Source organism: Vipera ursinii, assembly GCF_947247035.1.
Source record: "Vipera ursinii genome assembly, chromosome: 17".
NCBI classification, from domain to species: Eukaryota; Metazoa; Chordata; class Lepidosauria; order Squamata; family Viperidae; genus Vipera; species Vipera ursinii.
In genome coordinates, this window is record NC_139530.1 from 1,871,946 (window position 1) to 1,898,285 (window position 26,340).

General features: G+C 42.5%; 1 protein-coding gene across 2 annotated transcripts; it reads right to left on the minus strand.

Moving 5' to 3' along the window:
- Nucleotides 1-308: 308 nt before the first annotated feature.
- MXRA8 (matrix remodeling associated 8) lies at nucleotides 309-14,542 on the minus strand. Of its 2 annotated transcripts, XM_083375873.1 has the most exons (10): nucleotides 13,888-14,542; nucleotides 9,580-9,603; nucleotides 8,685-8,984; nucleotides 7,494-7,595; nucleotides 5,259-5,717; nucleotides 3,446-3,604; nucleotides 2,478-2,508; nucleotides 2,104-2,180; nucleotides 1,459-1,536; nucleotides 309-433 (listed from the first exon to the last, which is right to left on the minus strand). In XM_083375873.1, the coding sequence occupies exons 1-10, from the start codon at nucleotides 13,934-13,936 to the stop codon at nucleotides 408-410; spliced, it is 1,305 nt and encodes a 434-aa protein (XP_083231999.1). In that variant the 5' UTR covers nucleotides 13,937-14,542; the 3' UTR covers nucleotides 309-407. The 2 variants fall into 2 exon arrangements, with proteins under 2 accessions (XP_083231999.1, XP_083231998.1); XM_083375872.1 differs by lacking the exon at nucleotides 309-433 and having other exon boundaries at nucleotides 1,300-1,536.
- Between the last annotated feature and the right edge of the window lie 11,798 nt (nucleotides 14,543-26,340).

The following is a 26,340-nucleotide window of genomic DNA, read 5'->3' on the forward strand; positions in this document are numbered from 1 at the left end:
CCCTCAAATCATCAATACAACTGAAACGAGACTATTTAAAGAAAAGAGATAAAATCCCCAGGGGGAAAGTATAAGCAATCTCACAAGATGAAAGAACGAAGAAGCTGACCTGCACCCTCCCTTAAAAAAACCCCATATATATTATAAGATAATAAAGAGGAAGTTTTACAGGGCAGCCCTACGCTGGTTTACCTGGTAGCAAACCTTATGAAATAAGTGTGCATAGGATTTACAGCTTACGTGTCTTGTATGCTTTCATAGGCCCAAGGATGGAAAAAAAGTCTACAGAAACTTCTTGGTAACTGGAAGGATGATCTTTCAAAAAAAAAAAGCAAAAGAAAGTTCTCTTGTACTTTTAAATTCTTAAGGGAGCTTCTGGTCCAGCCAGTAGCTTTGAGTTGCTGTTTTCATTTATAATTTTCTTTCCTGAATTCTGAAAAAAAGAGAGAAGAAATCTAGAATTAGTGGTGGGTTAAACTTCAGGCAAGACAGAATTTTGAGGCAGAATTCCATATGTTTAGGTGCTGTTAATTCACTACTTTCTCTGAAAACTGACAAGCAAAGCATGGTGTAGAATCTAATGTTATTTTTTAACTTAAAGCCCTTGTTCACAAGACCAAATTAAAAACCATGGAAGGACACCGAGTTTGCCTGCCTGATAATGTCAAGATGTCAGATGTTAAAGTGCTTGTGGTTCCAGGTTATGAGGCCTGCTGCATTCATTCAAAATGGCTTTTCCCAACACACCGGATTAAATCACCTGCTGGACAATGGGTTTTGTAGTCCACTGCATCAGATGAGGGATGGGGGGGGGCTTTTCAAGCATTCTCAAATGAAAGGATAAGAAAAAGCTAAGGTAGTGGAGAAATATGCAGTGAATTACAGTCTAAGAAGAAGAACACTATCTGGCCATTAATGTACTGGACTTCATCTCCCATCATTCTGTATCACTGCCCAAGCTGCTTCGGGAATTGGAATCCCGCTCCGACTTACTGTTTTCAAGGAACAGAAACACAGTTTTTAAAGGCCAAAGTGTGGATTGTCTTAGAATGCAATCCACGTTCGATAATTAGGGTGTGAAGTCTGGCATGGCAAAAGAGATTGTCAAGCAGCAGAAAGAGTTCTTGGGCCTGGAGCAAACAGAGACAACTCTGGTCCCCTAAAGATCATATTGGCACATTGGAATCCTATCCCATCGGCCTTTCCTGGAGGGAAAGAGTGACTCACCCGCAGTGAAGGACTTGTAATAAGCCCCTTGGCAGCCAGCTGTGGTGAGCTAATGAAAGACTTTGGGGAAGGACCAACTCTACAAGGCTGAGTTTCATCAAGCAGTTTCCAAATATCCCTTTCTTTGCTAACAGGGTGGGTGACACACGGTTTCTCAGAAGTGAGAGAACGGGACGTTTAAATGCGGTGGGGCGGGGGGGGAATCACCATCTACTCTTGCTGCCCACTCACCTTTGTCTAAGTCGATATTCTTAGCAGGGAGAATCTTATTTTGTTCAGCTTTCTCCTTCAGGATATTATTTTTGTAATCTGCAAGGAGGGAAATTGGTCAGGGAATAACACAATTTAGAAAAAGGAGGCCTTTCTTTCTTTCTTTCTTTCTTTCTTTCTTTCTTTCTTTCTTTCTTTCTTTCTTTCTTTTTCGTTATAGATAACTATTTCTAAAAACCATAAAAATAGAATTACAGTCCAAGTGAAGATGCAGTTAACAGATGGGGAAGGAGGGAGCAGGATGCAGTGGGAGGAGGAACTGGCATTTCCTTTTAGATCTTAAATATTCAGGTTAAAGTTAGGCAATCATGCAGATCGATGAATATGTGTGAGACTGAAGAAGCCACTGGAGGTTTAAAGCTTCAGGGCGAAGACAGACTTGGAGTGAACTCCCCTATCGACTGGACATTTTGGCTGTTTTAACCACAATTTGCTGAGGATATCACAACTGGGGATGTGTTGTGGGATTTGCACAATCCAACGGTTTGTTCACACACTGTGCTAATGCCAAACCAAACACACTGCTGCATGGCACAAAGGTCAGTATGTGGCAATGGGACATGGAAAAGCACCCCCTCCTCAAACCCTCCATCTTCCAAGACTCACCCAATTTAAAATCTTCACTTTTGTAGTTTGACAAATTTGTTGCATCCAGTGGAACCTCCCTTAGAGTCAGTTCTTTTCTGGAAATGCAAATGTTAAATTATAAATGGCGTTGTTTTGATTTTTGCAGTATTACTATCAGCATGGCATAAGCAGCAATCAATAGATATGTTTCCAAGTTACTGATCTGATCCATTTTTAGATACAAAGAAGAGTATAGAGATGTTATGCAATTAATAGCTAAAGACGTCTGAACGCTACCCCAGAATCGGATGGCTGCTAGAATGCAGATGATTCTCAGATGTAAATATAGCTATTTTGAGAGACGTTTTCTAGGATCACATATCTTTGAACGTAAGGAACCTGTGTCTACTTACTCATCATATTTTTTCACATTGTATTGGAAACCTAAAAATAAAAAAAAACCAGACATCAACATATATCCAGGGAGATACTTGCCAACATAGTTAAATAGGTATAGCATAATAAAACCACACGGGGGATTTCTTTATGGAAATAATCATCATAACAGAATCACAGAGGTGGAAGGGAACTTTGAGGTCTTCTAGTCCGACCCCCTGCTCAAGCAGGAAACCCTGTGCCATCCCAGACAAGTGGTTTTAGAGTTGAGACGATAAAAGGATGGAGCTTCATTGAAGAATATACACTCATATCCAATCTGGACCCTAGTGAAACGGGTATTTGAATTTTTTGTTCTGCTATTGCTTGTGGCAACAGAAGATGCATTTGTCTCTTCCACATTTTTTTGGCAATTGTCTCTTGGCAGCTACCATTCTGTCTTCCCAGCATTGTCAGCCATTGTGGTATTTGAGGAGAAAAGGGTACCCTCCTCAATGACAAACACTGTATAATTTTTTTATCAACCACTGCTGAACAATGCTGCCTCCGAGGATTCTGGGAAAATAAAATGTTAACCGCATAAGGGCAACCACCAACGCATCCCCCTCCACTTTCAAAGGAAAGATGATAACGTATTCCTGAAAATATATCGGTCTGCAACTATTTCTTTTATGCTTGGTTTAAAAGGCATGCAAATTGGATGGAGTGAACTCCGCTTAATTCTTATGTATCCTATCCACATGGATGGTAAAAGGTGCTCCTATGCAGAATTCCTTCAGATCCAGTTCTTCCATGTAGCATCTGGATGAATTCATAAGCTCACTTAAGCCCTGGCAGTGAGAAATGGCATTCCACAGCTTAAAAGTAAAGGAGATATGATGTGATAACCATAAGTTCTATCTTCTCGGGAGAAAATGGGGCCCTCTAAAACGAGGAGGAAGCCATCCCTCGGAGTAGTGAAGGAGTAACAGATGTGTGCACTCACCTCTCCTGCGGTGCTGGCGAGTCACGAGAATTGCCAGGATCAATAGCAGGATGAAAAGCAAGAGAGTGGCCAGAACATAGCCCAGCTGGTGGAAGAAATGAGCCCGGCTCTCTGGGATGATGACATTGATGACATTGTGGTTCTGGCCTGAGTTAGGATCTGGATGGTAGAGGAAGATAAAAAATAATAATAATCAGCGGACCGATTCTCAAGCAATTTATAAAACCCTGAGGATTTGTAATAAAACCTCCACATGCAAAGCAAATCTATCTCTGACAAACCATTCCTGAGAGGGGGCTAACAGAGGAGAAGCCGGCAACAAAATCCAAGGAACTGCCACATGTATTTAAAGGCAGCACAGCGATGATATAACACCATTCATCAATCCACACCAAAATTCTGACTGAAAAAGAACAGGAGTCTGATTGATCTTGTACTTAAAAAAATCAGAGCCTCAAAGAGTTAACAGTAGGTCTTGATGGAAGGCGGAGTAAAAAATAAATAGGCCGTGTTGATCTTGTAAGCAGAATAAAATTTCCTGTTAGGAAAGGGTTCCAAACCTTGGAACTATGCCTGGCATTAAAAGTTCCAAGGAAGAAGCTTCTGGCTCCTGCTTTGAAACAAAAAGCTATATTCCTCCCCGAGTTGGGGGACCAACTGGACTTCTCCTGCTGTTAAACAAAGATCTTTGCATATTTTAGGGTCCAGAAGGGGAGAAGGAGAGGAAAGGAAAGGAGTTGATTCAGTGAGCTTTCCTTGAACGGATTTTTCAACGGAAGTCTGAGTTTGTAAAAAGAAAAAAGAAAAAAGAAAAGATGTTTTGCACAAGATAGAAAAAAAGTTCTTGGGGATCTGGGACCAATTTCCTGGTTGCAGCTGCAAGAAGACAAGACGAGTGGAACAGCTCAGAAACTGGGTCAAACAATGCCTTAAGAGTGATCCTATGAGCTATATTTACATTGTAAATGTAAATGAAACACAATGTGAATGAAATAAAGGGAAATGCTGGGTTTGCCTCGCCAAGTCTGTTACTTTTCTGATTGCAACCCTCAACAAACCATGCATCTAGAACCCAGAAACAGAAGTTCAGCCCGCTCTTTAGGACTGCCTCTGCCATGCTAGCTTTCTCCCACCTAGGACCTGTCCCATTGTCCCTGTCCACCATGCTGTGAAGAGTTACCCTGAGCCATTTAGAAGGAGCTGGCTTGGAAAAATCTGCCATATGGTCCCTGAGGTTTTCTCAGCATCCCCTTCGTGGTGAAATTCTCTGAAGCCCTGGAAGAGCTAAACCTAGCAGTACTACTGGGCCATTTAAAAAATTCATTGCAGCGCTGCTAGGGATGTTATTAAGTAGTGAATAAATATTAAACAAGCAATAAATATTTTAGATTGTTAATAAACAAAGAAGTACGCCTGACAGTTTTGCTCTTTTTGTTTGTCAGGCATTTTATTGATTAAAACTGCAGGATTTTCCTCTGTTGATTAAAAAAAAAAGTTAATATTAGAAAGATGGAAAAGCTGGCTCCTTGGTTCATAATGTGCAATGCAATAAAATTGGCTACTGCTTCAGTTAAAAAATCTGCCCTAAAAGACGTTTTTCCACAAAAGCGCTTGGAATTAGCAAGTCCAAATATATATATATATATATATACATATAAATTTTCACATTAGTCCTTGCAACGTAACATGTGGACAGATTCTGGAATTTAGAAGTGCTTCTTAGATGAGAAAGCCCATCCTTTTTTTGTTTTTGTTTAAAGACATCAGTTATCAATTGCTTCAAGTTAATGGCTTAAGTAAGTTAACCGCTCACCTGCTGCTGGGGGATTGGGGCGCGTGAGATTCACCACCACTTTTTTCTCCTGTTCTGGCTCTATCACAGAGACCTGGAATATCCTCCGCTCATGGAGGCCGCAGTAGTGGTGATGCAGGTGACAGGAATAGATCCCTTCATCCGCAACCTCCAAAGACGAGATCCTGAGTGAGAAGTCACCCAGGGCAAAGGCCTTCTCGGTGATGTTCATCTTTTGCCGGAGGAAGAAAGGCCCGTACAAACGGCCTTCGCCAGAGGCATACAGGTCAATCAGCCGATCGGCCCGGTCATGAGGCACTCCTGGGGGCTGCCTGTCCCAGTGGACGACTTGCTGATCCTCTTCCTCATCTCGTCCGGTCCAAACCTGGTTCCGGTTGATGCAAGGAAGTATCACCGCACTCCCTTTCAGGGCAACAATCACCACTTTCTCTCCATCCCAGAATCTCTGGACTTCCCCGGCTGTAGAAGAAACCGTACACACGGGAGGAAAAGAATAGATTTGCTCCCAGGGATGCTTGTCAAATGCCAGGGGAATCAGAAAGCCCAGGCACTTCAAATGAATATAAAGATTTATTGCAAGCTTAAGCTCTCTACAAGAATCTGAACTGTAAACAGTTAAAGCAAATTGATAGGTAAGACTCGAAGGAGTTCAAGATAGGCTGGACCTAGATCTCCTGTGGGCATGAAGACACCCCTGACTGATGATGTGTTTGACCCCTACTTGGTCATCTCCTACAATGCCATTTCATACAGTTCCCTCCAAAGGGCAATTCTCTTACAGACAGCATTGCAACCCTTCATACCCATGGTCCTCAGAGTATCTTTTCTACAATAATAAGTCGCCCAGAGAGATAGGTGGCAAACAATTTTAATTAAAAAAAATAATCGGATGTCAGGGAGGATGCAAAAAACAAGTACAATTTTACAAAACCTAGATCCATCACAGCTTTCCAACTCTCTCCACTGATTCTTTGTGTGAAGCATGTGGGAGCCAAGATACCGTACATTCTGAAGCGGCTTTAGACATCAGCTACCCAAGCCAAATTGTCCATTAAGCCATATCTTGGTCTCTATCACTGGCTACGCTAGACAAAACCCAGATGGTGATCAACTGCCTTGTTTTTTTTCCACTTTGCACAGAAGAACAGAGGGGCTGTACAAATGGTGTGCTGTAACTCTGACAGAAGAATGAATTGCCGCAAAAATATCCAATAAGCATCTTTCATAAATAAAATCTGACTAATTTCAATGCATCAAATACAACAAGAAAAATTCGACTTTCGATCCCATATCAGGGATGTAGCTGATGTGTCTCTTACTCTTAACTCTTAGCTGAACCGACTTCGCAGGCTTGTGGTTTAAATAAAACACACCTTTTAGGAGGTATTCTATCTTTCTAATGAGATGGATCCTACTCCAATATAAGGTATATATAAAAAACTGCCAAATTGTTTCCGGCCTGTCCAAAAGAGGAAAATTGTAAATTTCCTTTGCTTCCTTAAGTGGAAGAAATGCTGTATTGAAGCTCTTGGAAAGTTCTTTAAAAATGTCCTGCAAACTTTTGCGGGGTGTGTAGGTGAGGATAACTTTTTTTTTCAACCCCCCCCCTCCCCTCTATAAATGGTATTGCTTGGTAAGAATCTTACAGAGAAAATTTCATTAAGAACACAAAATGTGAGAATTCTCCTGGATCAAGCCAAAGGGATCACACTGGCTCTAAATCCTACATCTATACCCAGATGCATTAGGCAGAGTTCACAAGGCAGGGAAAAAAGGAAAGAAAAAAAATCCAAGAAGGATCCCTAGGAGCATAATAATAGGGTCAACTCAGGCATTGATATATTTCTATTTTCTCAGTCGGAGCAAGATTACTTGTCCTCCAAGACTGAAAGGAAAGGTTTTCTTCCCCAAAAATTGCGAATCCCATTTTCTTCAGTAACAGAAGCATATCTTACTTAGTTCTCCAGGCCTTTTCTCTGCAGCCTTGTGACGGGAAATGCTTGGTTGGCCACAAACATCTAAATTACAACTCTCTAGGCTTCTCATTTGCTCCTTGCTACACAGCAGAAAGGCCCTTCCAAATTTGCTTCAAACAAGGCTACATGATTTGATGACGGAGAAACACCCTCCGAAGGGGAGTAAAAATAAAGTTGCAGAAAGAAGCCACGTGCACACACATTCCTCCTGTTGATTCCCACTCAGGAGGTTCCCCACCCTAGCCCCAAAACTGCTGACCTTCTTCAGTGACCTCAAGCTGCAGCTGCACTGTTTCATACAGATGGCAGTAATGGTGGTGGAGGTTGCAGGAATAAATTCCTTGGTCACTCAGAGCAACATCTTGATTAGAGGAATAAAGAGAAAGAGATAATTTATGTATTAGAATGATAGGGAGAAGGTGAATGACATATAGGCATGCTGTTGGAAGTTCGATCCAAAACAGTGCAGGAATCCTATAAGTACTCAAAACAAACGCTTGTTTGCTTACAGACTTTAAACATCTGTAAGGGAGGGGAACTTACCACCTCTCCAGAAAGTGTCTTCTACAGTGAAACCTTAGGAAAATCTCTCCTCTTGGTTACAAACCCCACTTTTTTGCCATTTTAAGAGAATGAGCACTTGAAGGGAGTGCTTGTATGTTGTATTTTATTGTATTGCCCTGTACACCGCCCTGAGTCCTTCGGGAGAAGGGCGGTATAGAAATTAAATTATTATTATTATTATTATTAACTATCTGCAATGCAAAACAAACAAACAGGGCAAGGCTAATCTGTTTGGGGTTTCAAGGCTGGTGAATTGAGCAGTGATCTTGGCAGAATTTGAAAAAAGATAACCCAGGTCGGATCTAGTTGGTCCTTGGATAGGGCACCACCAAGGGGATCACAGCTGTAGGCAAAATTGGGAAGGAAACGAGAAACATTGTGGCTGACAGCACGTGTAAATCACCTTAGTACTGTGGCTAAGGAAATTACCTGCCACAATCCATGTAGTCACTAACAGTGAAAGTCAGCTTGAGAAAAGTTTGTAACTTTTAAACCCAGAATTAATCTCAGTATTATCTATTAATAAACCCAGTGTTTATAAGGAACCCATTGGTATGTATTGTACCATAGAGAGGGCCAATATTTTCCTTCGGTGGAAAGGTGGCTTTTCAGTGGGCACATCTGGAAGAAGGAGACCCCAAAAGAGGAAATGAAAATATTTGGCATCTGAGAGCCACTCACCCTGCTGCGTTTTTATTGTTCATTATTTTATCTGACACAAATGTCTATGGGTTTTATGGTTACAATAACTACTCCTTTGGCAAACCCTTTTGGAAACTGCATCCTTTTTTTAAAGCAGGACGAGAAATAATCTCAGCTGATGAATAAATCCACACTTCTCTTTAGGAAAGAGCAGATTAATGGATGTGTGCAGGGCAGCAGTTACCTTGGACTATCAGTGAAAAGTTTCCTTCCGTAAATGCGTTTTCGGGCATGGAGATCCGTCCCTGGTTGTACGTGTGGTAAACCCGCTGATCCCCGGCAGAGTACATGTCGCACAGCCTCTCCGCAGCCTGCTGACGTCTGTAGAGATCCCAATGAACCACCCGCTGGTGATCATTCAGACTGTCCTGAGTCCAGACCATCCGGTAGCTCTTGCAAGAGAGAACTGTGCGGGAACCTGCCTTGGCGGTGATGTTTACTATGGACACCACCATCCCTTCGGGATTGGAGGCATCTGCTGGGACTGCAACAGGAAGAAAGGAAAGAAAGGAGCTGTATAATAATAATAATAATAATAATAATAATAATAATAATAATAATAATAATAATAATAATAATAATAATAATAATAGACGGCTGCAGCTGAAAATGGAAGCATTCATCTATATACGGAATCTGAAACCTAACAAAAGTTAGGGAGGAGATGGCCTCTCTGCTCCCTCTAGCCCAAAGGAGGCAAGTGCAGGGCAACAGGCCAAGAGGTTCATGCAAAGGCTTCATGGGCCCATAGCATGAGGCACAATAAGAGATCCGGCCTCAGTTCCTAACTCCTGCAAATAAAAGGGGGCTTATGAGAAAACCCCTTCTTGGGCAAGGGTTACAGGCAGCCTGGTCATTTCAGAAAGAATCACATCTACATGTTTTTTGTTTTTAAAATATTATTCCAAGGAACCCTTGGCAGCCTCCAGTAAGCAACCATGTCTTTAAATAAATCCACTACGGTACTTCTGCTACTTGAGAATAATCCACCTGGTATACAACAGGGTTGTTGTATGGAATGCATGCCTCTTATTTAAAAAAATGTAGGAGTGTAAAGCTACAGTCTTACTCTCACTTACCTGAATACGGATGAACAGCAGCTTCTAAAATAGAGGAAAGAGAAGAAATTTTTTTTGTGTCAGAGTTTAAAATAACAATATCAACCACCGCCACGAGTGCCAAGTCCTACACAGGACAGAAGGTGTATTTCAGAGAAAGCCAAGGGATGAAGTACCCTAGATGCAGGAGTGGGCTTATCTGTCAGGTCTGAAGAACTGGATCTCATACTGGAAGGTTTGGTTACAGATCTTTCATCTCAGGAGACCACTCAAAGAGGGCCTTCCCATTGGCTGGGCATTATTGCACTAAGCTAAAGTGGCTTCCTTATTGTTGCTGCAGTTTTCAACCTATGGCTGTTTCAAAGCAAAAAAAATAAAAAATAAAAAGGCCTGTCAGAGGCCAAGGATAAGCTCTTCCCCCTTTCTCATAATGGGTGGTCACTGAGCTCAAAAGACAGGACCAGCAGTTTCCCTATTCCATGAATGTTTCACAGAGAACGGCACAGAATCTAATTCCCTTCTTGTCTTGCTACTGTTACTCATTAACTAAGCTATAGTCTTGACAAGAACTAAGGGGTGGGGGGAGGCAATAATCCAGACAGGCGATGGACTCAGTGCTGAGATGTTCAAACTGAAGCTGGACAACCATCTGTGGTGATGCTTTCTTTAACACCTTAAGTAGATGGTCCATCAGTCTGGTTGTTATAAAAAAAAAAGCTGAACTTTGCTGAGCCTTGAAGTCTCTATTTAAAAGACTTGAGGCAAGGGAACATTTGGCAAATCCTTTCCTTATTCCTGGAAAGAGAAGATGTAACCAGCCTGAGTTCTAGTGTCAAAACCTGAATTTCATGCTTTCAGTGATTTCTTAAGAGATTTGCTAAATGGGTGCTGGACATTCCCTGTATGAAAAGCTCTCACTCCTGTTTCAACAAGATTAGTCTGACAGAAGTCAGTCACCCTGGAACACATCTTTTCCATGCTATCCTCCACTTGTGGGTTGGGGAGGAATTTTCACCCTGCTGTGCATCCTAGTTCAATGTAAAGAATATACTTGCAGATTGCAATGATTCAACTTCTGACAAATTCATTTGAAAAATAAATAAATAAAAAGAGATGGGTCGTTCTTCCAAAGAAAGCAGGAAACTCACCAGATGTGCTCAGAATTGCACAGATCCCTTTAACCCTTTCCCCTCCCCCCATTGTGCCAAATTTAGCTGCAGAGGGATCAGACAATCCCCAGATCTGCTGGCATTGCTAACCTTAGTTGAAGATCAAAGCAAAGGGTGTTTGTTTGGTTCAGGACCGTAAATGTAGTAATATTATTTTTTTTAAAAAAAATGCACTCAGATGTTTATAAACCAAAGTGGACAACCTTTTCCCTCCACAACTCCCACTGGGAAAGCATCAGGTTACCACTTTCTACCTCCTTGCCTGCGGTTTTGTGATCATTGGAGCAACAGAACCCTAGCTTTTTTGGCAGTCTACCTCAGAATTTCATTGCTGTGCAGGGACAGGTTTGAAAAGGAAGCCTCTTTTTCATGCCCTACTTCGCACTTATTGGAAACGGGATGCCGTGCTAGACAATCTAGCCCAAAAAACCACAACTGATGTGGTTGAGGCACAGCACTATGGAAAAGCAAAGACTGGATTCCACAGATTCAAGGCAGACTCCACCTTACCTCTTTGTCCCACACCTGGAAGACCACAGGATAACACCTGAACAATACAGGTCATCCTTGACTTACGACAATTCAGCCCCAAATTTCCACTGCTAAGTGAGACAGTTGTTTGGTGAGCCTTGCCCCATTTTATGACGTTGGTCACCATAGTTAAGTAAATCACTGCAGTTCTTAAGTTAGTAACTTAAGTTGTAAAGTGAAACTGGCTTCCCCGTTGACTTTGCTTGTCAGAAAGTCGCAAAAGGGGATCAGGTGACTCTGGGACCATGGCAACCATCCTAGTCAGTTGCCAAGCGTCTGAATTTTGATCATGGGATTGTGGGGAGGCAGTTGAAAGTGTGAAAAACGGCCATAAGTCATTTTTTCCAGTGCCATTGTGATTTCAAACAGTCACTAAATGAATGGTTGAATGTTGAGGACTGCATGCATGTACATTTATATCTTTGGAGCTTTCCAAGGACCTCCGGCTCAGATGTTTTGCCCTGTCAAGTAACAGAATGACACCACTGATCCAGCCAGATAATTTCCAAATTGTCAGATTGCAGTCTCATTTCCTCTCTGTGCAAACATTAAACATGTAAGGTATTAAAATTTAGTCTTAATTGTGCTTGTGCTTTTGTTTTAAGTGCAGGCTGTCTTGGGAGAGCCTTCTCACTGTAAGAAAAAATGTAAGTTTTTAAAGTTTTTAAAAATTGCCCGAAAAAAAGATTCAGATCAAATAAAAATTAGTGAAATTATGAGCCCCTCCTCCCCCCAACAGCTTAGAGAGTTCTCAACCAGGTTTGCATGAAGTAGGTGAAATCAGTTTTGCACCCACTGATCTGAGTCAGACAATTGATGTAATCCCGCTTGATTTAGAAAATCAATCTGATCCAATTCGGACATTCAGACTAAACTATCCAATTGGGTTGATCTGAATTTTTTGAAGCAATTGGTCAAATCAATTTGGAGAAGGTCTCTGACAGAATTTGATAACCAGACTTGACTTTTCAATTCAGCTTGGAAAGTAAATTTGATCCTGAGATATGATCAGACCACTATTGAATCTCGTTTGAATCTTTGCATATTCCTCTCATTTTTTATACATTGGTGAAAAACCAAAGGGCCCAGAATGGGAGAGAGGGGATAACTGTTAACAGTTTCACCCATTTCCCAATATTTTCTATATGGCTCTTATAAAATATTTTTACTTTAGATATGATCACAAAATCTCATTTTTTTAAAAAAAAACAAATGTAATACTTTGTCTCAGAAAGGAGGAAGAAATTACAAATAACTTCCACAGCTGAATATGAAAGGTTTTTGTTGGTTTATAATAGATCCAAATCCCTAATCACAAGAACAACTTTTACATTTGCTAGAGATTACTTAAATCAAATTCTCTTTGATAAAGAGAGAAAAACAAGGACTGCAAAGTCTTTTTTTTTCTGGATCTGTGTTGCAGAGAAGGCAGAAGTTACGAGAAGGGTTTTTTTTAAGTCACCAAATTCTTTGTTTATTTAAGGAAGTATTCAGTATATCCAAAAGTACATCTGCTTGCATTGGCAGATCTTGTCTTCCCAGATCTTGGCTTAGTGTTAAATGGTTAACTATATCAGCTGCTGTGTATATTTTGGATGTTTTTATTGTTTTTAATTTTGGAGTTGTAAGCTGCCCAGAATAACTGAGATGGACAGCTATTGGCATCAAATAAATAAATCTTTCTAAAGTAGCTCCTTCACCATCAAGATTTTTTTTAAAAAATGTAAGATTTCATCATGTTTACAATCAATATACCATAACCTCAGGATCTTAATTATTAAATAGCAACCTAATTGATTAAAATTAGCCATCTCCAGTTACTTAACCAAATTCACTTTCACCATTCTACCACTGCTATTATTTAATATTTAAAGAACCCTGTTTTCTAAAAGTTATTTTAATACTTCCTCTCTCCCCTTCGTTATGTGTTGCTTTTTTCATCAATACTTCACATTTATTTGGCAAAACCTTTTTCCTGCAAGGCATAGTTACTTGATCTTTAGCTCCATTTTTGCAAGCGTACAACTGTAGCTAGAGGAATTACATTCACACTAAATCACTGACAGAAAAATAAGGTCCCACGTTTTCTCAACCAGACTCTCAGGATGACAACATTATTAACTTTTCCCTGCTGATTCTGTTCCTCTGCTTATGCTGGTTGAGAGACATGTACCACATAAACTATTTCTTATTGTATGTGCGGAACCAGAAAGATAGCATCTAATAAAAGTATATACTTCGTGCTGTCATTAAAAAAAATAGATCTAATAAATCAAAAATGGCCAAAATAAACTCAAGCCAAGCTTGAATTTTAAGCCAGATTGTGGCTAAGGGTCTTCTTAGCCAAAACCAAATGGCCAACCAATCAATAAAATTCTATCCAAGCAAAACTATATTTTACCCTTCCTCCCAGCAGTACAAAACTCACAAAACATACTCTCATTCCAATGGAGTAACTGATGAAAGTGCTACAGACAGTCCTCCAATTAACTAGGATAATGCAACCCCCCCCATGTTTACATATATCATTCCCAAAGTATGTGCAAAATCTAATTTCTGCCAAAAAGAGGAAGAAAGAGGGCCATGCAGGGACACACAAAGAAAATTAATCCCGATTTTTCAAACTTACCTTGGACAACCAACAAGAGAGCTAAAAGGAATTTGCTAACTTGCTCCATGTCTCTCTTCCTTCTTTCCTTCAAATCTTCCCCTTGCTGCTTGCTTGAAAACGCTTATGCTCTCATGCGTTTACAGCCCCAAAACATGGACATACAGCAAGCCTCTTTCCATAGCACAATGCTTCCCTCCTGTCTCCTTCGTTCTTTCTCTGGCTTGCCAGCCCTCCCACCTCTGTCCAACCTTAGGGCTCAACTTCTACATAACATACATACTATCCGAACTTTCTGCAGCCTTACACAGCCTAAATGATTTTTAACGTAACAGTGATTTTTTAAAAAATCTAGGGTTGTTTTGCTGGCTCCGCTCCTCACAGCTCCAAGTTTCAAAGACAGTTCCGCCCACCCTCCTCCTTTTTTGGATATATGGTATTAATTTTCTGGGTATTTACAGAGTTTTCTTTTTTTTTTCCTACTTAGGCTGACTTTCTGCCAGATGTTTTCTTGAGCCCTATATCTTTTCATTATCCCTGTTTCCCTTCCCCCCCCCCCTTAAAGTTTAGTCTTTTGATTTGTCCATGTCAACTGTAGGTGGCTTTGCTGACAGTTTCAAAACAACCTGAGGAAAAAACATGGATGAAACAAGGTCAAATTGATATTACCGACACATCCCTATTAGATCACATTTCTATAGGAATAAAACATTTGGATTTAAAATCTTTACACCTTCCAGGGGCAGGTGACCTCATTAAATATTCAGTGTGTCTTAGTTCCCTCCGTTTTCACCCATAAACTCGTATTTTTCAGATTTCTGTGTCAGTTTGTAAACTAACATATGCAGAACCTCATTATAATCCGAAACAGATTTTCTTCTGCAGCTTTTGCCAACATGCAGGTTGTGATGCATGTCCTAATGAGTGCCATTTTTATAAACAAACTATCTTGGATTTCAGCATTTTGTTGGCACCTTTCTTTATCATTCACATTATTGGCTTTGATAATCCAATAACAGATTAGGTAGGCCCCAACATTGAGGGACATACAGACATTAAGATAATGGAATTCCAATTTATCTACCTATCAGAAGCACGGTGATCAAAGCTAAGCTACATTATAGACCGTGGCTGTATAGCAGAAATATTCCCCTAAAAACATACTCTTGGATCCCTTGGAAATAGTACCTTCTGAGCAATTCTGCTGCAAAACTGAAGCGTTAGCTCTTTCCATTCACAAGAACTGTGTTAATCTAAGGTCCATCTGTCTCCTTCTGCCTCCCAAAACATATTCGGACAAAATATTAAACTGAGTTCATCACTCATGTTTAAATTGCAGGACAGAGAGGTTTAAGAAGCTCCTTGAAATTCAGTTTCAGGCAAAGTACCCAAAATACATACTGGTGCAAACAGCCCTGCCAAGACCTCCTTGTTATTTACGCACAACCAAGTGTGTGTTAAAGAGCTGGATCTGATTAATCCTTGAATGGGGGAGCACCAGATAATCACAGGACTGCAATCCAGGCAAGAAGTCAAAACAGTTCTTGGAAAAGGGCAGCAGCAAACCACTTACATACTGAAGGCAGCATGGACATATCCACAAAGTTTGCAGGAGTTGACCTTGGACTCAAAGGAGTGTTCCCCCCACCCCCCAATACACCTATCTCCTTTATGCAGAAAGGATCAAGGTTCCTACAAAGGCAAATAGAGGAAATTCTTCTCCAAGTAACCGAATGTTGGGGGCAACTGTGATATAACACTATTCTATCAGGACCTGTTAGCATCGCAAACCTTCAGCCAGGCGTCTAAAAGGAATCCAGCGAGCAGGGTTAACAAAGATCTGCTGCTGGCAGGGCGGGTTTCTTGCTCAATAAAGGCATCCCTTGAAATATAGCCACAATTATAGGCCTGCCAGATGTAATCTGCTATTATTCCCATGACTTCACCCGTCCTGGAATCTACTGGGGACATTGTGTTATAGAAGTCTCTCTGTGCTCTGATTGCTCTAGCACCTGGTTTACCCCCACCCGTACAAAGTGACACTTGGGGGGGGGGGTTCCATCCCTGTGGAATCCTGCCCACCTGGACCTTGAACAGGAGCAATAATGCAAATCTAAGGTCTCCTCAGAAAATTCTCACTGAACCAAAAGAAAACTCAGCTGACAGCTTCTGTGCTGCGTTTCATGCGATTACTGCTAGCCGCTCTCCAAAGGTGAGAATTCTGTGCACGGTCAGAGGCATTCTGTCCTGTAGAAAGCTTGAAATGGTTGCTGGGTCCATTTTCCATCTCTGTCAAGAGACTAAAGCCTTATTATGTTGTTAAATTAGCCTTTGACTTTTGGTCAGAAACCAAATTTTGCATCTCCCTTTAGGCTGCCTTTCCAATACCCTCTTATTTATAATGCCCATCACAGTTTTGACTCAAAGGAGACTTTATCTCCCAGCATGCCTGCTATGGACTCAATAACAGATGTGATAATGGTGGATGCCTCTCTCCAAAAACTTCTAGGAATTGGACTTAGGCAATTTAGTATATGAGGATTCCCAGAATTTCTCTGTTTGTATCATAGTCAGTAAAGCAGACTTGAAATTAGCCAGATATTTTACAATGCTTTAATAGCAGTGATCTCGTCCTATTAGCCCACCAGTTACTAGTAGGCTTTAAGCAGATTACGGCTCTATTTCAATGCTCACAGAAAATACTTTCCCTATACTATGGGATGGAACACATTCAAAACACAGCTTTTCAATTCTGGCAAGCATTATAGTTTTAATTCCTGAAATTCATAAAAACAGCAGTAATAAGAACCATTTACAAAAACATTAGGTTCACCCAGGATTTTTTTTAAATGTTCCAAAACAATAATACAAACGTATTACACAAGGAAAGGGGAAAAAAGAGGGGGGGGTGAAAGGAAAAGAAAAAAGGAAAAGTTGAGTCTCTTCAGCAGAGACGTCACCCTGCCAACAAAAGTACGCATAGTCAAGGCTATGGTCTTCCCAGTTGCAATGTATGGCTGTGAAAGTTGGACCATAAGAAAGGCTGAGTGACAGAGAATTGAGGCCTTTGAACTATGGTGCTGGAGAAGACTCCTGCGAGTCCCTTGGACTGCAAGGCGATCCAACCGGTCAGTCCTAGAGGAGATCAACCCTGACTGCTCTTTAGAAGGCCAGATCCTGAAGCTAAAACTCAAATACTTTGGCCACCTAATGAGAAGGAAGGACTCACTGGAGAAGAGCCTAATGCTGGGAAAGGTTGAGGGCAAGAGAAGAAGGGGACGACAGAGAAGGAGGAGGCTGGATGGAGTCACTGAAGCAGGAGGCGTGAACTTAAATGGACTCCAGAAGATGGTAGAGGACAGGAAGGCCTGGAGGAACGTAGTCCATAGGGTTGCGATGGGTTGGATACGACTTTGCAACTAACAACAACTATTTTGCAGCTGTGGGTATATATCTTTTTAAAGATTACAAATCAATACAAAAAGCATCTTATGAGCATGTATCGCTCTGCTTTCTTACAACAGGCAGCTAGCAGCCTAACCTGGCAAGAATTCATGAGCAGATTTTAACGTATTTGCTGATTTCTCTAGTTAAGGAAACTGGCTAAGTTTGATTACTGAAGGAATTCCTTTGACCACAGGTAGAAAAGGGCCACATGGGTTCTCACCATTCTTGAAATCAGATTCTACGTAAAGCGAGTATTTGTTTTGTATGCCAGAAGTTTTGGGTTCAATTTCCTGGAATGATGGGGAAAAAATTCCTCATGAAACCCTGGAGATCAATTGCTAATCAGGATAGAATGAGACAGATTGACTCAATAAAAGGTATTTTTTTATTTTTCTAATTCTTCTTTTGTGGGGGAAACATCTCCTCCTGTCTGAATAAATCAGAGACAGAGAACTGGGAGGAAAATAACAGAACAATCAAATCAGAATCATTGAGGCCTCATCCCACTGGCTTTGCTTCCAAAATCTCCCTAACAGTCAGAAAGTAAAATTCCATGCTCTGTTACTCATCTCTATCCAGCAGTTTTGGAGATGTTTCAAAAGTAAGACCATCAAGTATTTTTTAAAGAAATATGCTCTTTTTACCAGAAATAATTTTGAAAATCCAGATTGCCACCAAGACTTTGTTCATACACTTCCCCAGTTGAAGATAGTGGTGGCATTTGATGTGCACAACACACTTAAACATGGTTAGTGTTTTGGTGGTTAGGGAGTTGTGCAATCCAACCTTTTGGTTTACCTTATGAGTCAACCTGCTGTATAAACCCAGAAAATGAATGAATTCAGTTGCCAAGATCTTTTGTGTGAGAACAACCCATGTGGTCCAGTTTTACTCAAGCTGGTGGTTTCCAGATGTGCTGGGTATCAAGTCCCATAATTCCCAGCCACTTGCTGGAAATTATGCAAACTCTGGATCAGCAGATTTGGGGAGCTTTGCCAATGCTTTAAACCACAGCATTTCTGCCTCCTCCATTAAGAAACCACATTGGGGTATCTCTGCCTTTTGAAAGAACATATTTGTCCCCTTTTAAATTACTCCCTACCTTGCAAACCTGCCTATTATCACAGCCTACTGGAGAGCCCAAAAAAATGAAGGAGTTCCCAAACCACCCACAAGATCAAAGAATTATTTTTCGGTTGCTGCGTTAGAAGTTGCACCTCTCCTAAAAATATTGTTTTTAAAGGTTGCCTGAGCTTTCCAAACCACTGTCTTTTATAAAAAATAAGATTGAAATAGATCTCTGGGCTGCAAAAAAAGGGCCATGCATGATTTAGTTGGTAGAAGAATTCCAGTGCCAAATGTAGAGGCCTTGAGATGGAGTATAGCCATTTATTTATTTTTTTGTTATCCCAAAGCTGTTGAGGAACTGAGGGGACCACCGCCAGGACATCGTTTTAACTCTGAAATTAGCAAGTTTCATCCTGAGAATAAATATCTCTTAGCTATATGACTCCAAGTTCAAGATGTTGAATCAAAGAGGCGGATGGCTGGACAAGGACAGGGAGCTGAGGACTCGTAAGCAAACCAACAGCGTAATTGAAGCTGGTAAATCTCTTGGAATTCCAGCCAAAGTTTAGCTGCCCTTTAGAAATATTTTTAGAATATTCTTCCTTATGGCTTACTTTAAGGATTCCTGAGAAAAATGTGCAGGTGGCACACTTTTCATTCCTATCCACCTCTGGTGGCAGCACTTAATCAACCTGATCTTAGAAGACTAAGCAGTGTTGGCTCATAATTGGAAGGAAAGTATCAGGAAATTCCAGGCTCATAGACTAGACTGGAATGCTGGAAAAACATCTTGTGGTTTCTAATCATCTAAGCCCAGGCATTATAGATTTTGAAGAGGAAGGTTTAAGGATAGGTTCACAAATTATTCCATAACCTACTGTTTGGTTTTGATTCAGATCTGGATCTCATTCCTTTTGCAATGGTCTCAGGCTACATATGCTAAGTGGCAATATGATGTTGGAAGGAAGAGCTAAGGAGCCTGACCAGTTGTGTGGTCAGTCGGGAAGACAAACCTAATGGACTATCCAGCTGGCTTTTTCCCAGCAATTAAGCCTCCTTTTTTTTCTCTCAGGCAAGATGACTTGAGTTCAAACTGCTGGTCCTGTACAACAACTTTCCCTGAACCTTTTGCAGATCATCTTTTACAACCGCCCAGGATGAAATCACCAGGATGGTGAGAAAGGAAATGGACTTGGCTCAGGAATATTAAAGCAATGAACTGCCATGGAGATCAAGGCTAAATCCATAACCACATTGCTTTTGGCTTTCTCCCTGTTCTTCCAATCCCCTGAACACACTTCACTGATGACTCCTTCTCTTTGCTCAGCTTCCCTTTACAGAGGCCGTACATCTTTCAGGTTTGAGCCAAAGTTTCCACACCATCATCCCTTTTGATTTCTCAGTGATATCCTTGATTCCTGGAATTTGATGAATTGTTAGTTCCTACAAATGCCATTTTTAATGTGTGTAGCCTAAAACCACTTTGCTATCTGTGCAGAAGGTGGTGGATTGAAACTCAAGGTCCATTGCTTCAGTTATCAGATCTGCTATTTCTTTGGCTAAAAAAGCACCGCCGAGTTCTAACCTGGGCACGGTGTGACTTTGTAGTGATGCCAGCTTCCTCTTTCCCATGACGAAACTGACGTTGCAACTCTCCCCGCTGTAGACTTTGATGTATCCTACAGCTGCTATTGCCTTCGTCAAAGCGTCTGAGAACACGTGCAGCTCCTTCTTTGTTGCAGTGGTAAGTGGAAGGGGAACACATGTTCGCAGTATGTGGACACTTTGGAGACAACTTAGGGATCTGCACCACATCTCCCACTCTTGCTTGTGCTCTGGTGGAAGTGGCTTGTCCCAGTCTGAGGTGTGTTGGGAGAGTGAGCGCAGAAGAAGCTTTCGACTACGTTGGAAGTGAGGACCATCTGTGCCAAAGTTGTGATCCTGTAGACCTTTAGCGTGGTCCTCAGGATTGAAGCCTGTCAACACTTCTTCACTGTTGGAAGCAATTTTGTGCAGCCTAAGGTTAGCTGCCGCTAACATCTGGTGTGTCCTTTTTAGTAGGTCTATAGCTTCTGCGGGAGTGGTACAGACTTTAAGCCATCATCGACGTAGAAGTCCTGTTCTACGAAGCGTCTGGCGTCTGCACTGTATTCGGCTTCACCTATATGGGCGGTGCGTTGCAGGCTGTAGTTAGCAATTGCGGGGGAAGAGCCATTTCCAAAAACGTGCACTCACTTTCTGTATTCTGCTATCTGCTGGTTGTGATGGTCATTGCTGAACCACAGGAAGCACAGGTAATTGCGATGGTCTTCCCTGACGTAGAAGGAATAAAACATCTGCTAGATGTCAGCCATGACTGCCACAGCTTCTTTTCTGAAGTGGATGAGCACTCCAAGCAGACTGTTGATGAGGTCAGGCCCTGTGAGAAGGACTTTGTTCAAAGAGATGTCTTGGTACTGTACACTGGCATTGAAGACTACTCTTATCTGCCCTGGCTTTTGCGAGTGGTACACTCTGAAGAATGGTAGGTACCAGCATTCTTCATCTTTCTTCAGTGGTGGGGCAGGTTCTGCTTGTCTACTCTGGAACATCTTTTCCATGAACTCTACTAGATGAGCTTTCATTTCGGGCTTTTTGTTCATATCTCTCCTCAGACTGTTGAGGCGAGAGAAAGCGTGCTCATGATTGTTAGGTAGGCGCTGCCTGGGTATACGGAAAGGTAGTGGGGCTACCCAACTCCCTAAGGCATCCTGCAGGCATTCCTTGTCCATGAGCTCTTGAAATTCTTTGTCCTCTACTGACGGGCCGTCATTGTCGTTTTTGCTGGTCTGAAACACTGTCGCTCATAAAGCAGGCTTGGCTGTCGAAAGCGTGAAGTGTTCTTGGCAAGGTTTCATGAGATGCTCTCCCATTCCTGAGAATGGAGGTCCCTGCCACGTATGTTTGGGTTGGGGCTTGCAGCTGATCGACACAGACCCTTCCTGTGATGATCCATCCAAGCTCCGTCTTAAGGGCAATCGGGCTGCCTGATGTGCCTCTGACCATATCATGATAGGCATAGAGTCGGGGGCGTCTTTTCCCAACATAAGTAAGATTTTGGCTTCGGGATCTAAGTTATGTGTGACATGTAAGGTATGTTTCTCGCCACGTCTGGTGTTGGAATTTCACTGCGGTCATCTGGTAGGGAGTCCCATTCTGTCACTGGTGGCAGTCGGAGCCGTGAGCTTCCAACAACTCTATACACAGTCCATAGGCTTTCCTCCCCGCCGTGCTCCGAGGCACTGTGACCGTAGATACTGTGTAAAACCTTTCTTCAGTTGGATATCCCTTCGTCATGGAGGGCTTGTTTGAATGCATACTTCCACAATATGTATTCCTTCCCCGGTTCATCGGAGAATTTCTGCATACCTTTGGATGCCAAATCTGGTTTTTGAGGATACATTGGTGTTGCGTAGGCCCCCTGGGTGGAATTGGTGCATTGGGCTGGCAGGTAATTTTCTTCAGCATGTTGTCTGCTGAGGGTAACTTGCCATGGTGCGTACGAAGGGCCTTGAGGGTTTGGCCTGAATTCCTCTGCCTTTACATTAAGCTGAGGAGGCCTGACTTCTTGTGTGCTTACTTGTTGGGGGGCGGGGTCTTGTCATTCAGATGGTGCGTTGCCGGCTCCCTGGCCAGTTGGCACATCTGGTGGCCGAGATTCTCCTCCGTGGTCGGGCATGAAGGCAGTGCCTCAGGATGCTGTTTCCCGTTGACACAGTAGAAACTCTAGCCTGGCCTGAGTCCTGGCAATCTCGTCCTGTAGCATCTGCTCTTCCTGTTGTGGAGTCGTCACCATTGCAGATGGACCTGTCTGGTTACCATCTCTGGCTTGGTTCGTTAGAGTCAGTTGTGTAGCTCCGGAGGGAAGGTCTCGTGATCCAGATGGTGCACTGTCGGCTCTCTGGCTGATTGGCACATCTGGTCGTGGAGATTCTCCTTCCTGTCCACTTGGTCTTGGGGGACTTGTGGATAACTGCGGCACTCCTGTCTGCTCCTGTCGTCTTGCGCTCTGGTCGTCAACGTAGGCTTGCACATGTTCCTGTGGGCTTACAACTTCTAGCCTTTCCAAATTGTGTGTGAAGGTGGCCCCTTGGACTGCCTTCTGTAAGGCTTCTGCTCTTGCCGCTGCTTTTTCTGACGCCTCCCGCTGGCGCTGAAGAAAGTCAGGCTTGGCCTGAACTCACTTTCGTCTGGCCTCCATCTGAGCTGCTTCAGCTTTTCGTTTGGCTTCCATCTGAGCTGCTTCAGCCTCTCGTCCAGCCTCCATCTGAGCTGCTTCTTCCTCCAGTTTGACCAATTCATCCCTTTGCAGTTGCTCCCCTTCTGACACGCAAAGAGCTGCGATGGCTGCTTCGGCTTTGATTGTTGTATCTTAATAAGAGCCCGCATCACCTGCCCTCTGCAGCCCGGCTTAGAGTATCTGACCTTGCTTACAAATTCCTTGTGTGGGGGCTCCTCCTACTGTTCCCAGCAGTTAAACCATGGCTAATATTAAATACTGTACACATCCATGAACTTTTCATAGGTAAATGTGTGTGCGTGTATTTCTGTATTTAACATTTATTCAAAGATAGAACAGATTTGATAAAGAAAAAATATTAAGAAAATGACAACTATATTTGCCAAAGATTTTTTTTATTGTATAGGGTATACTTATAAAAGTTAGCCAAAGAATAACATTTATGGTCTTTTTTTGTCTATGCAACTTTATCATACCATCCATAAACAATGCCATTTTTATCTACATAGAATTGAAAAATTATTGTAGAAGTCAGTATATAAATTAGGGATGAATAAAGAAGGAATAAAGATGTTTTGATCTTGGGAAACTGCATCTCTACTAAAATAAAGGAATTTAATGAAATCATCTCTATGGCCTGGCTGTGGATCCTCTCCACCCTTGATTCTTCCAATATGCTAACATAGGCTTACCTTTGAAGGTCCCTTGAAGAGAGAATCTGTCAAGCACATTTGGTTCCAGCCAGTCAGCCCACCGTCCAGAGTTTGTATTCATTGACCAGGAATACAGTGGTAGCCTCTTCAGAATTAGTGGAGCCCAAAAGTTCAGCTTCGGAGTCTTGATCAGAAGCTGACATCTTTAGGCACAAATATGGTTTAAATAATGGGTATTAAAACTCAATTGCATCACATATCACATTTTCCCCTTTGCAGAGCTGGAGGGGGCATGGCCTGCATGTGACGCATCCAGCCCATGGGCCAATTTGACACCCCTGGTTTAGATGCATCAACTCCAGCCAGTTCTAACTGGTACTCCAAGGTTTTTATTTGCAGTTGACTCAGGCAATTGCTGCCTGGGATAAATACTCCTATTGATGATTAGGGATGCTTTGGCCAAACAGGGTCATCTTTATACAATGTAGTTTTCCAGCCTGAGAATGATATTCTCTTAATCTTATCAAAATGCTTAACTTTTCCTTCTATTGTTTTTAAAATGTCCATTTAGCTATTTCATACTTAAAAAATAAAACCAACCCAACCCATTGCAATGTCATTCCTTTGGTGTTTTCAACTCAGTTCAGTGACATTTATTTATTCAATTTCTATAGCCATCCATCTCAATCTATGATTCTGGATGGCTTACAGTTCAGAATTTGTGACGGCCAGCTCCTCCATTAGACTTTGCAGTGGCCATTGCTTGCAAATTTTGTCTTTCCCATGCTACTCCCTTCAGCTAAGCAGCTAGACCCTAATAAATATCCCTTAGACAACTGATCATAGAACAGTAATAGGTCTCAAAGCAGGCCCCCATTCAAACTGACTCATTGTGTCACTGTAAACCAGTGATAGTTAGCAACACAGCATTTATAACTGTCAAAAGCACTTCCTGAAGTAAAGGTTAGAAACCCACTAAATAAATAAACTAGCTAGTGAAGCTGAAAGGATTTTGTTATGCTTAAGGTTGATATTAGTAGTGATACTTTGTACTCACATATCCTTGTTTATGTGCAAGCAGCTTTGTAGGTATTTTATACTGGGAAATTAGTTACATAAAAGCAAATGTTTCATGCTTTAGGTGCAGGGGATTGCTTACATGAAAAGAGCATGGTCAGGGGAGGGAGAAAAGGAGTTAGGGTGGAACCTGGGTTGTTGTGTTTGAGTCATCATCTAGGAATTATTTTTCTGTACCTTTTGGTTCCTAGTACCAAGACCAGGTATAAAAGGTGGAAGACACCTTTCCTGGTTGTTGCCTTCATCTCTCGACCAGCCACGAAGGGAAATGTGGCCACCCAACTCTGATTTTGATCAAAATAAAAGTGGTTTGCTTGCTGAAACATTGGCTCAGGAGTTCCTTTTGGCTCTTTTAAATTCCTGAGTAACGCTGGGGCAATTGGGAGGCTAAGTGGGAAAGCTCACAAACCAAATAGGCAAGTTTCCTTGGCATCCTTTAGCCAGTCTCAGTCCTGGGCAAACGTATTTCGGTCTAAGTTGGAAGGCTGACCTTTTGAATTGCCACTCAGGCTTGTGAAAGCTGGCTGGAGGGTGCTCTCACAAAATGGCTGCCACGGGGGTTTCGCCCAGGGCTCATGCTGCAAACACCCAGAAACCCATCAAAGAGGGCTAAAGAATAAACCTCTTCCACACCTCTTGTCTACCTGGTGTGGGTTTGCAGCCCTAGGTTACCTCAGGGACAGCATGCCCGACGCCACGGTTGCTCCATAAGCCACAATGAAGCAAACCCTGGCTTAACACGAGGCACAACTGCTGTTTTATCTCAAGGAAAACTCTCATTCGTCCCAACCTCGGGGTTTGCCAGGCACCCCCACCCCGCTCCCAAATTTTATAGCCTTCAAAACCAAAAAAGACGCCAATTTCCTTCAGGCGCGTCCCCAAAAGGCTAAAGCTGAATTGCGCGGCCCAGGGCGTGCTCGCGCCCCAGCAGGGCGGCGATATTGTGCGCACGCGCGCGCCTAGGAAGACTAGCGGCGGCGGCGGCTTGGAAATGCAGCGACGGAGCGGTAGGCGGCGCTGTGCCGCTCAGCCGGAGCCCGGCGCACGCGCACAAGAGAAAGCGAAGCCGGCCAGATGCCTCCTGCTTGCCAGAACCGTTTCTTGCTTTTCTGCAGATGCAACTTTTGTGTGTGTGTGTGTGTGTGTGTGTGTGTGTGAGTGTGAGTGTGAGAGGGGGTTTTTCCCGTTTCGAGGGTGGCGCAGAAGGCAGGAGTCACCCGCAAAGGTGGGGGGGAGAGTAGGATAAGCTTTTGCATGAGTACCAAAAATTCAGCAAAGAGCGAGCAGTCCACATGTGAAGGCATGTTGCGAAGCATTGAAACCTCCCCCTCTTAATTTTTCTCAAAGGGGTCCTTAGGAGAAGAGCTGGAAAGGAGGGGTGAGAAACGAGGAGCTAGATTTGGGTATTTGGTGCTGGTCCATCTCTGCCATGCACTTTGCACTTCGCATTCCCGGCTGTTGGATATCTTGCCCCAAAACTGTACAAAGTCTTAAAAGTAGGGCCAAATATGCCCTCCCATCCAAATCCCTGCAACTCTAAAGCTAGCTTGATTGAGACAGAAAACCCGCCCCCCCCAATTCCCAATGGGGTTTCCTGCACCTTGCCACCTCCTTTAGCAGGTGTGTGTGTGTGTGTGTGTGTGTGTGTGTGTGTGTGTGTGTGTGCTGAGGTCACCTCAACCTTTACAATCTAACATCTGTACTGAAAATTGGGACAGGAAGAAGAGCAGAGCGATGCCTTGACGGATCAGCCGGAACTTTCCATTTCACGTTGAGGATGGCACCTTCAATCTAACATCTGTACTGAAAATTGGGACAGGAAGAAGAGCAGAGCGATGCCTTGACGGATCAGCCGGAACTTTCCATTTCACGTTGAGGATGGCACCTTAAAATGAGCGGCATAAATAAAATAATGGCTGATTCTAGCCACAGAGGGTGAATTCACATGGC